Source organism: Oncorhynchus keta, chromosome 24 (genome assembly GCF_023373465.1).
Source record: "Oncorhynchus keta strain PuntledgeMale-10-30-2019 chromosome 24, Oket_V2, whole genome shotgun sequence".
NCBI lineage: Eukaryota > Metazoa > Chordata > Actinopteri > Salmoniformes > Salmonidae > Oncorhynchus > Oncorhynchus keta.
In genome coordinates, this window is record NC_068444.1 from 29,776,815 (window position 1) to 29,789,503 (window position 12,689).

Here is a 12,689-nt window from a genome sequence, read left to right on the forward strand (position 1 = left end):
ATTGACCTGCGTATTGAAACAGGTCAGAACAGGGATATTGACATGCGTATTGAAACAGGTCAGATCGGGGATATTGACCTGCGTATTGAAACAGGTCAGAACAAGGATATTGACCTGCGTATTGAAACAGGTCAGATCGGGGATCAGATAGTCACAAGTCATATAATAAGTTGCATGGACTCACTCTGTGTGTAATACTAGTGTTTAACATGATTTTTGAATAACTACCTAATCTCTGTACCCCACAAATACAATTACAATGCCCTCCACTAACATTGTCACCCTTAGTAAATATGAGTAAAACAGGCTGTTTATGCATATATTTGCTGTTTATCCTCTTGGTCTTTCTTCAAAAATATTAACAAAAATCAAACCTTGAATTGAAGTAAAATGATTGAAAGAAATGTATGTGAAATAAATATCTTTCTTCGAAAGGTGTGCCACAATTATTGGCACTCGCAAAATTCTTAAGTTCACCCAAGTGATTAAGTGGTAAACCATGACTTCCTTTTTCACTGGGGTATAAATATGAGGTGACACACAGGCCAAGTTCCCATAGTCATCCATCACTATGGGAAAGAACCAAGAATACAGTAATGATGTGGGAAATAAGGTTGTTGAGCTGCACAAATCAGGAAATGGCTATAAGAAATAATTCAGAAGTTTAAAGCTACTTGTCTATATCGACCCCACGCAGTTAGGAGGATGGTTCCAGTGTCCAAAAAATATCGAAGGATCACAGCTGGAGAATTGTAGATGTTAGTTGGGTCTTGGGGTCAGAAAGTCTCCAAAACTACGATCAAAAGTCTTTGTTTTTTATGGCAACAAATTCAAGCGCCTACAGTTTTCCAAACGTGGAACTTTCAATGTGATTGGGTTGTGATTGGGTTCTATGGTCAGATAAGACCAATAGAGCTTTTTGGAAACAAACACCAGAGGTAGATTTGGCATAGACAGAAAAATAGAAAAGTACCTCATCCCCACTGTGAAGTATGGTGGTGGATCTTTGATGTTGTGGGGCTGTTTTTCTTTTAAAGGCCCTGGACAAATTGCTAGGATACATGATATCCTGGACTCCATCAAGTACCAGCAGATATTAAATCAAAACCTGACTACCTCTGCTCGGAAGCTTTAACTGGGCCGTGGTTAGATCTTCCAGCAGGACAATGAACCAAAGCACACCTCATAATCAACACAAAAATGGTTCACTGACCACGGAATCAAGGTTTTGCCATGGCCATCCCAGTCCCCTGACCTAAACCCCATAGAAAACCTGTGGGATGAGTTGAAGAGGAGAGTCCACAAGCGTAGACCTTGGGAATCTGAAGGATTTGGAGAGATTCTGTATGGAGGAATGGTCTCAGATCCCTTGCCATGTGTTCTCCAACCTCATTACGAATTATAAGAGAAGACTCAGAGCTGTTATCTTGGCAAAGGGAGGTTGCACAAAGTATTGAATGAAGGGATGCCAAAAATGGTGGCACACATACAGTTGAAGTCAGAAGTTTACATACACTTAGATTGGAGTATTTAAAACTAGTTTTTCAACCACTCCACACATTTCTTATTAATTAACAAACTATAGTTTTGGCAAGTCGGTTAGGACATCTACTTTGTGCATGACACAAGTCTTTTTTCCAACAATTGTTTATAGACAGAATACTTCACTTATAATTCACTGTATCACAATTCCAGTTGGTCAGAAGTTCACAATACACTAAAGTGACTGTGCCTTTAAACAGCTTGGAAAATTCCAGAAAATGTCATGGCATTAGAAGCTTCTGATAGGCTAATTGACATAATTTGAGTCATTTGGAGGTGTACCTGTGGATGTATTTCAAGGCCTACCTTCAAACTCAGTGCCTCTTTGCTTGACATCATGGGAAAATCAAAAGAAATCAGCCAAGACCTCAGAAAAAAAATTAAGTCTGGTTCAACCTTGGGAACAATTTCCAAATGCCTGAAGGTACCACGTTCATCTATACAAACAATAGTATGCAAGTATAAACACCATGGGGCCACGCAGCCGTCATACCGCTCAGGAAGGAGACGCATTCTGTCTCCTAGAGATAAACATACTTTGATGCGAAAAGTGCAAATCAATCCCAGAACAACAGCAAAGGACCTTGTGAAGATGCAGGAGGAAACCAGTACAAACGTATCTATATCCACAGTAAAACGAGTCCTACATCGACATAACCTGAAAGGCCGCTCAGCCAGGAAGAAGAATTGCTCAAAAAACGCCTTAAAAAAGTCAGACTACGGCACATGGGGACAAAGATCGTACATTTTGGAGAAATGTCCTCTGGTCTGATGAAACAAAAATAGAACTGTTTGGCCATAATGACCATCGGCTTGCAAGCCTCCCCCTTTTTCCTCCAAACATAACAGAACATCATCCCAACCGTGAAGCACAGGGGTGGCAGCATCATGTTGTGGGGATGTTTTGCTGCAGGAGGGACTGGTGCACTTCACAAAATAGATGGCATCAAGAGGAAATAAAATTATGTGGATATATTGAAGCAACATCTCAAGACATCAGTCAGGAATTTAAAGCTTGGTCACAAATGGGTCTTCCAAATGGACAACCCAAACATACTGTGGCAAAATGGCTTAAGGACAACAAAGTCAAGGTATCGGAGTGGCCATCACAAAGCCCTGACCTCAATCCTATAGAACATTTGTGGGCAGAACTGAAAAAGCAAGCAAGGAGGCCTACAAACCTGACTCAGTTACACCAGCTCTGTCAGGAGGAATGGGCCAAAATTCACCCAACTTATTGTGGGAAGCTTGTGGAAGGCTACCCAAAACATTTGACCCCAGTTAAACAATTTAAAGGCAATGCTATCAAATACCACCCTGCATACCACTGCTGGTTTGCTTCTGAAGCTAAGCAGGGTTGGTCCTGGTCAGTACCTGGATGGGAGACCAGATGCTGCTGGAAGTGGTGTTGGAGGGCCAGTAGGAGGCACTCTACTGTCTAAAAAAAAAGAAATATCCCAATGGCCCAGGGCAGTGATTGGGGACACTGCCCTGTGTAGGGTGCTGTCTTTCGGATGGGACCTTAAACGGGTGTCCTGACTCTCTGAGGTCAATAAAGATCCAATGGCACTTATTGTAAGAGTAGGGGTGTTAACCCCGGTGTTCTGGCTAAATTCCCAATCTGGCCCTCGAACCATCTAGGTCACCTAATAATCCCCAGTTTACAATTGGCTCATTCATCTCCCTCATCTCCCCTGTAACTATTCCCCAGGTTATTGCTGCAAATGAGAACGTGTTCTCAGTCAACTTACCTGGTAAAATAACAGATAAATAAAAAAATACAAAATAAATACTAATTGAGGGTATGTCAATTTCTGACCCATTGGGAATGTGATGAAAGAAATAAAAGCTGAAATAAGTCATTCTCTCTACTATTATTCTGACATTTCACATTCTTAAAATAAAGTGGTGATCCTAACTGACCTAAGACAGGGAATTTTTTACAAGGTTTAAATGTCAGGAATTGTGAAAAACGGAGTTTAAATGTATTTGGCTGAGGTGTATGTAAACTTCTGACTTCAACTGTATATTTGAGAAAAATATTTGTTTTATGATAAGAATTTATTTTTTCTTTCAATTATTTTACTTTAATTAAAGGTTTGATTTTTGTGAATATTTTGAATGAGGATAAACAATAAAGAAAAACATTCCACTGCCAGTTTTACTCATATTTACCAAGGGTTCCAATATTAGTCAAGGCACTGTATCTGTAAAGTCCCTCAGTCGAGCAGTTATTTTCAAACACAAATTCAACCACAAAGACCAGGGAGGTTTTCCAATGCCTTGCAAAGAAGGCACCTATTGGTAGATAAAATAAATAAATAGAAGCAGATATTGAATCGAGCATGAAGTTATTAATTAAACTTTGGATGGTGTATTAATACACCCAGTCACTACAAAGATACAGGCGTCCTTTCTAACTCAGTTGCCGGAGAGGAAGGAAACCACTCAGGGATTTCACCATGAGACCAATGGTGACTTTAAAACACATACAAAGTTTAATGGCTGTGATAGGAGAAAACTGAGGATGGATCTACAACAGTGTAGGTACTCCACAATACTAACCTAAATGACAGAGTGGAAAGGAAGGAAAAATATTCCAAAACATGCATCCTGTTTGCAACAAGGACTAAAGCAATACTGCAAAAAATGTGGCAAAGCAATTGACTTTTTGCCCTGAATACAAAGTGTTATGTTTGGGACAAATCCAATACAACACATTGCTGAGTACCACTCTCCATATTTTCAAGCATAGTGGTGGTGGCTGCAGCATGTTATGGGTACACTTGCAATCATTAAGGACTGCAAAAGGTGATTCTAACATGTATTGACTCAAGGGGTTGAATACTTATTTAATTAAGATATATTAGTGTTTTATTTTTCATATCATAAAAAAATATATCATTTTTCTTCCACTTTCACCATTCGAGTATTTTGTGTAGATTGTTGACAAGAAATTACAATTAAATCAATTTTAATCCTGCTTTATAACACATCAAAATGTGGAAAAAGTCAAGGGGTGTGAATACTTTCTGAAGGCACTCAACATACTGTATATACGTTAATGTCTTTATCTAGCCTTTATTTAACTAGGCAAGACATTTGACCTAGATAGTTTGTGTGTATGTATTGATGTGTAGGCTACATGAGCCTTTCTGTTTAAAAATGGATGTAGTTCTGTCCTTGAGCTGTTCTTGTCTATTACTGTTCTGTATTATGTCATGTTTCATGTTTTGTGTGGACCCCAGGAAGAGTTGCTGCTGCTTTTGCAACAGCTAATGGGGATCCTAATAAAATACGCCCCCAAAAATACATTGATCCAATTAATTTACATAATGTTCATGCCCTTAATGAATCATCAAGAACCAATATTGTCACAGATTCGTTCCTGCTTTGGACTTCCATATGTAGAATACCACAATAACAACACCATTGGTATGTATGTACAGTATGAACCCCTTTATTCATTAGTCTCTCTGTGCCACTGTCTTTTAAGGCAGACTGTTAGGCTAAAGGGTAGGACAGAAGGTACAAGAGAAGCCCTCCAAAGACAGGAGCGTTGTGGAGGGCCAGGAGTTTTTCTTTCTCCTGACCATGTGACCTGATAGGGTAACACTGGGCTCTAGTCGTGAAATTACCAGGAAACACTCTAGGCTCTAGTTACAGCCTACAACTAGGGTCCAGAGTTTCTCCTGGTCAGGTCACATGATCTGGGGAAAAACTCCTGGTCCTAGCCATGAGACACAAACAGGAAATGAACCTTAGTAGCGGTCCTGTAGAAGTGGCAACGACAACATCACTTAATGTCTGAGTAGAAAGAAGAGCTAGATCAATTGAAGTGCTTTGTTATGAATAGAACCAGGGTCCTGTTTCTCCATTTCAAGTTTAACAAACAATATGTAACAGCAGTGCTGTTTGTCTGGGTGAATGAACAAAAAATACATTTGTTGTTTATCATTAATATTTGATATTTGTGCTTCAAAATAAGATTGGTAATCATTTCATCATTTGCTCCTATTATTGATGTGTGCTGATTTACAGTCTTCCCCAGTGCGTTATCATCTGCAGCTTCCTGTTTAAATCTCATTTGAACACTTCTGATTGGACAGCTGACTGGGGGGCGGTCACAAGAACAACTTCCACCACATGCAATCTCTTATTTTTCCCCCGAAGTAATCGCTATACTTGAGTAATATGTATGTATTTAGGATTTCTATTTCATACAAGTTAAAGCAGTGTACAAACTGCATCTGTAAATGACTTTTCATGCACTTGATCAAGCGGCTTCTCTTCAAGTGTTACCCAACTGTAAGACATTCATTCATCTATGATCTATTTACTGTCAAGTCTCCTGCTAAGTCACATTCAGTCCACAATCATTGGGACGTCTGGATAATCAGTCCAGCAGTAATATTTGTATTAACAGTCCTTAAATTGTGTGAGGGAATATGCAATTGTGCACATTATCGTATGGTAACAGATTGGCAAAATAAATATAAAAGATGAATGCTCATTGCCTTGGTTAATGTTAGGTAAAAGGATGATGTCAAAATAAAAAATGCCACCGAAATGCTGACATTGACCAAGAAAACACCTGTTAGTTTTGTTTGAAGAACACTTGTCTCAGTACCCACACCTCAATGCAAAAAAAGCTAGAAAACACTGTAGGTACCATGATCATGATACAGTTTCACTACAAAACTGAGTAAAATCAGGGAACAGTCCTCCCATCTTGTTTTAATGTTTGTCCGAGGCCCAGTTCGTCTATGTGTGTTCTTTGAGTGAATCCTCCGTTCAGGAGAGCAGGCATAGTTAGCCTCTGGGGTTCTCCGACATAGAGGATAAAAGGCCCTGCTGTTGCCTCTCCCCTCCATAACCTCCACTGTCCATCTCTACTCTCTCAGGCTCTGAGTTAGTCCAGGAGCAGGAAGTACCCCTCAGTATCAGCAAATCAAAGAAAAGGTAAAAGGTCAGAGTGTAGAGGGTAGAGGTTAGAGGTCGCCGCTCTGGGGCTCTGGGTTGCGGCCCTCCTGGTTGCGGTTGCAACCCAGTCTGGGGAAGCGTGACGAGGCTTTGGACCGGGCTGTCTTACTGCTCCCCTCGCTGGCCACTGGTGTGTCCCTGGGGGAGACAAAAGGTCAAGAATTCAGCAAAGGAAACCAGAGGTTAGTAATGCCACTTAGGGTTTTTATTTTATTTTATTATTGGCACCAACCAGAACTTGAGGCTGGAACTTGAACTGTGTTCCTGTGAATGTGCCATTTTCGGCAGAACGCTGGCTGCTGACACTAAGGGCGACACTTTTGGGGTGAGGTGAGACCGAGTCACCTCCCAAGAAAGGAGTGATGACAAGTGAAGCTTTTGAAGAATCAGGTTCTAATCTCTCTCTTCATCTCAGCCCCCGTCCTAACCAGGTGCCCACTCAGTCATTCATAAAAGAAAGGTCACCATTTTGGATGAGTCATCAATGGCTAAGACAGCTCTACTGTTAATGTAGATATCCTCAACTCAGCTCTTTATTCAGCAGAAGAATGGCACCGGAGGGGATGGCTGCCGTTTTACAGGCTCCTAACCAATTGTGCTATTTTGTGTGTTTTTTCCCGCATTGTTTATACCTTATTTTGTTGATGCTACCGTCTCCTAAGACCGAAAAGAGCTTCTGGATATCAGAACAGCAATTACTCAACTCAAACTGGACAAAGATGATTTTTTTTATTTTATGAGTCAGACTCAAAGGATATAATGTTCCCAGACAAGGCCCAAACCCCCGTCATTCACATGAAGAAAATAAAGAAATACATGTGTCGGAGATCAGGATGCCTTGATGAGAATTAGTCGGCGAGTGGGTAACCCGCCTCTACTATCCATTCTATTAGCCAACTGTCACACCCTGATCTGTTTCACCAGTCCTTGTGATTGTCTCCACCCCCCTCCAGGTATCGCCCATCTTCCCCATTACCCCGTGTTCTCTGTTTGTCCGTTCTCAGTTCGTCTTGTTTGTCAAGTCAACCAGCGTTTTGTTTCTCAGCTCCTGCTTTTTCCCAGTCTCTCTTTTCTCATCCTCCTGATTTTGACCCTCGCCTGCTTGACCACTCTGCCTGACCCTGAGCCTGCCTACTGTCGTGGAAATTCAAATTAAGTACTGGTATCCACAGGTGACCGCTACTTCTCAGATCATAGGCAGATCCAGCTGCTCAATAATAAACATGAATCACCATGAGATCTCAATTTCTGATCTCCTGTGCACAGTTTACCCAGATCTTCAGGAGCGGTCAACAGGTGAAGTTGCAGATCACCTCCTCGTCGCCAAGAATGTTGTGGAAATTCAGTACCGAAAGAGACTTGGTCATTTCTTCAAACAATCATCTTTATTTAATATTGATTAATTATTTACATAATGAAGCCATCAGCATAGAAGTCTTGACTGTCGGACCGAGTTCTTGAACCATACAGAGAATACTGTGTCTTTATATACCAAACCTAAAAATGCTTCAACCATGGCTGGCTCCACCCTTCCCATATAGTTTGGGCTCATCCTGTCTTTATCTGCCCCTGGCGTTATCTTAACCCCCAACTCTGGCCTAATTTCCTAGATGCCAGGATGTCTAAGGACCACTGAGGTCTTTGTTCAACTCCTCTCTATCCCAGTCACAATCACCACCCACATCCTGTCACTGGAATGCCAGCTGTCGGTTTCATCACCAGGTCAATCAATGTCCACGACACCCAGACTAGCTGCAGGAAGCTAGAGTGGACACCATAAAACTCAGCATTAGCAGGACAGACATATCTTACTGTTTGTTAAGTAAATAATTGTTACATATCCAACAAATTAAGTCAATACATAATTTTCCCCTCACACTACCAACCTGTACCTTTGACCCCCACTGGATATTTTACCGCTGCTTATCCTGAGCCTGCCTCCCGTCCGGTACCGTTGCCTCACCTCTGGTTTACTGACACCTGCCTGCCTTGACCTGTCTATTGCCTGCCCCTATTGGATCATTAAACTATTGTTTATTTGACGTGGTCTGCATCTGGGTCTTACATTCATATTTGATACCAACGTGCAATTACTGGAGAATAAACTGGATGAGCTCCGTTCGAGACTATCATACCAACAGGACATTAAAAACTGTAATATCGTATTACTGAGTCGTGGCTGAACGATGACACAGATAATATACAGTTGGCAGGGTTTTCCGTGCATCGGAAAAACAGAAAAATCTGGTAAGATGAGGGGTGGGGGTGTGTGTCTATTTGTCAATAACAGCTGGTGCACAAAGTCTAATATTAAGGTAGTCTCGAGGTATTGCTCGCCTGAGGTAGAGTACCTCATGATAAGCTGTAGACCACACTATCTACCAAGAATTTTCATCTATATTTTTTTGTAGCCGTCTATTTACCACCACAAACCGACGCTTCCACGAAGACCGCACTCAACGAGCTGTATAAGGCCATAAGCAAACAAGAAAATGCTCATCCAGAATTTTTATTTTTTTATTTTTTTATTTCACCTTTATTTAACCAGGTAGGCTAGTTGAGAACAAGTTCTCATTTGCAACTGCGACCTGGCCAAGATAAAGCATAGCAGCGTGAACAGACAACACAGAGTTACACATGGAGTAAACAATTAGCAAGTCAATAACACAGTAGAAAAAATGGGCAGTCTATATACAATGTGTGCAAAAGGCATGAGGAGGTAGGCGAATAATACAATTTTGCAGATTAACACTGGAGTGATAAATGATCAGATGGTCATGTACAGGTAGAGATATTGGTGTGCAAAAGAGCAGAAAAGTAAATAAATAAAAACAGTATAAAAACAGTATGGGAATGAGGTAGGTGAAAATGGGTGAGCTATTTACCTATAGACTATGTACAGCTGCAGCGATCGGTTAGCTGCTCGGATAGCTGATGTTTGAAGTTGGTGAGGGAGATAAAAGTCTCCAACTTCAGGGATTTTTGCAATTCGTTCCAGTCACAGGCAGCAGAGTACTGGAACGAAAGGCGGCCAAATGAGGTGTTGGCTTTAGGGATGATCAGTGAGATACACCTGCTGGAGCGCGTGCTACGGATGGGTGTTGCCATCGTGACCAGTGAACTGAGATAAGGCGGAGCTTTTACCTAGCATGGACTTGTAGATGACCTGGAGCCAGTGGGTCTGGTGACGAATATGTAGTGAGGGCCAGCCGACTAGAGCATACAAGTCGCAGTGGTGGGTGGTATAAGGTGCTTTAGTGACAAAACGGATGGCACTGTGATAGACTGCATCCAGGTTGCTGAGTAGAGTGTTGGAAGCCATTTTGTAGATGACATCGCCGAAGTCGAGGATCGGTAGGATAGTCAGTTTTACTAGGGTAAGCTTGGCAGCGTGAGTGAAGGAGGCTTTGTTGCGGAATAGAAAGCCGACTCTTGATTTGATTTTCGATTGGAGATGTTTGATGTGAGTCTGGAAGGAGAGTTTGCAGTCTAGCCAGACACCTAGGTACTTATAGATGTCCACATATTCAAGGTCGGAACCATCCAGGGTGGTGATGCTAGTCGGGCATGCGGGTGCAGGCAGCGATCGGTTGAAAAGCATGCATTTGGTTTTACTCGCGTTTAAGAGCAGTTGGAGGCCACGGAAGGAGTGCTGTATGGCATTGAAGCTCGTTTGCAGGTTTGATAGCACAGTGTCCAATGACGGGCCGAAAGTACATAGAATGGTGTCGTCTGCGTAGAGGTGGATCAGGGAATCGCCCGCAGCAAGAGCAACATCATTGATATATACAGAGAAAAGAGTCGGCCCGAGAATTGAACCCTGTGGCACCCCATAGAGACTGCCAGAGGACCGGACAGCATGCCCTCCGATTTGACACACTGAACTCTGTCTGCAAAGTAATTGGTGAACCAGGCAAGGCAGTCATCCGAAAAACCGAGGCTATTGAGTCTGCCGATAAGAATATGGTGATTGACAGAGTCGAAAGCCTTGGCGTGGTCGATGAAGACGGCTGCACAGTACTGTCTTTTATCGATGGCGGTTATGATATCGTTTAGTACCTTGAGTGTGGCTGAGGTGCACCCGTGACCGGCTCGGAAACCAGATTGCACAGCGGAGAAGGTACGGTGGGATTCGAGATGGTCAGTGACCTGTTAGTTGAATTGGCTTTCGAAGACCTTAGATAGGCAGGGCAGGATGGATATAGGTCTATAACAGTTTGGGTCCAGGGTGTCTCCCCTTTGAAGAGGGGGATGACTGCGGCAGCTTTCCAATCCTTGGGGATCTCAGACGATATGAAAGAGAGGTTGAACAGGCTGGTAATAGGGGTTGCGACAATGGCGGCAGATAGTTTCAGAAATAGCGGGTCCAGATTGTCAAGCCCAGCTGATTTGTACGGGTCCAGGTTTTGCAGCTCTTTCAGAACATCTGCTATCTGGATTTGGGTAAAGGAGAACCTGGAGAGGCTTGGGTGAGGAACTACGGGGGTGGAGCTGTTGGCCGAGGTTGGAGTAGCCAGGCGGAAGGCATGGCCAGCCGTTGAGAAGTGCTTATTGAAGTTTTCGATAATCATGGATTTATCGGTGGAGACCGTGTTTCCTAGCCTCAGTGCAGTGGGCAGCTGGGAGGAGGTGCTCTTGTTCTCCATGGACTTCACAGTGTCCCAGAACTTTTTGGAGTTGGAGCTACAGGATGCAAACTTCTGCCTGAAGAAGTTACAAGTCGCAGTGGCGGCAGAAGCGGCACTCCTAGTGGCTGTGGACTTTAATGCAGGGAAACTTAAATCTGTTTTACCTCATTTCTACCAGCATGTCAAATGTGCAACCAAAGGGGAAAAAAACTCTAGATCACCTTCACTCCACACACAGAGACGCGTACAAAACTCTCCCTCACCCTCCATTTGGAAAATCTGACGATAATTCTACCCTTCTGATTCCTGCTTACAAGCAAAAACTGAAACTGAAACTGTACCAGTGAATCGCTTAATACGGAAGTGGTCAGACGATGCGGATGCTACGCTACAGGACTGTTTTCCTAGCACAGACTGGAATATGTTCCAGGATTCATCAAATGGCATTGGGGAATATACCACCTCAGTCACCAGCTTCATCTACAAGTGCATCGATGACGTTCCCCCCACAGTGACCGTACGTATATTTCCCAACCAGAAGCCATGTATAACAGGCAACATCCACACCAAGCTAAAGGCTAGAGCTGCCGCTTTTAAGGAGCGGGGCAGTAATCCGGACGCTTATAAAAAATCCTGCTATGCCCTCAGACGAATCATCAAACAGGCAAAGCGTCAATACAGGACTAAGGTTGAATCCTACTACACTGGCTCTGACACACGTCGGATGTGGCAGGGCTTGCAAACTATTACGGAACTACAAAGGGAACCCAGCCGTATGCTGCCGAGTGACGTGAGCCTATCAGACGGGCTAAATGCCTTTTATGCTCGCTTTGAGGCAAGTAACACTGAAGCATGCATGAGAGCACCAGCTGTTCCAGACAACTGTGTGATCATGCTCTCCGTAGCCGATGTGAGCAAGACCTTAAAACAGGTCAACATTCACCAGGTTGCGGGGCTAGACGGATTACCAGGACATGTACTATGAGCATGCACTGACCAACTGGCAAGTGTCTTCACTGACATTTTCAACCTCTCCCTGACCGAGTATGTAATACCCACCATTGTCCCTGAATCCAAGTAAGCGAAGATAACATGACTAAATGACTACCGTCCCGTAGCATTCACGTCGGTAGCCATGAAGTGCTTTGAAAGGCTGGTCATGGCTCACATCAAACACCATCATCCCGGAGACCCTAGACCCACTTCAATTCGCATACAGCCCCAACAGATCCACAGAAGACGCAATCTCAATCATACTCCACACTGCCCTTTCCCACCTGGAGAAAAGGAACACCTATGTGAGAATGCTGTTCATTGACTACAGCTCAGCGTTCAACATAGTGCCCACAAAGCTCATCACTAAGCTATGGACCCAGGGACAAGACACCTCCCTCTGCAACTGGATCCTGGACTTCCTGACGGCCCGCCCCCCAGGTGGTAAGGGTAGGCAACAAAACATCTGCCACTCTAATCCTCAACACAGGGGCCCCTTAGGCGTGCGTGCTTAGTCCCCTCCTGTACTCCCTGTTCACCCAC

At 43.3% G+C, this 12,689-nt stretch overlaps 1 protein-coding gene across 2 annotated transcripts in view; it reads right to left on the bottom strand.

The window, feature by feature from the left end:
• Positions 1-4,978: 4,978 nt before the first annotated feature.
• Positions 4,979-12,689, bottom strand: part of LOC118402968 (sorting nexin-29) — a 121,920-nt gene continuing 114,209 nt past the window's right edge. For both annotated transcript variants that reach the window (XM_035801373.2, XM_035801371.2), the window contains one exon: positions 4,979-6,663. In XM_035801373.2, the coding sequence (XP_035657266.1) occupies positions 6,534-6,663 (130 nt within the window). In that variant the 3' untranslated portion in view covers positions 4,979-6,533. The remainder of the gene's footprint in view (positions 6,664-12,689) is intronic.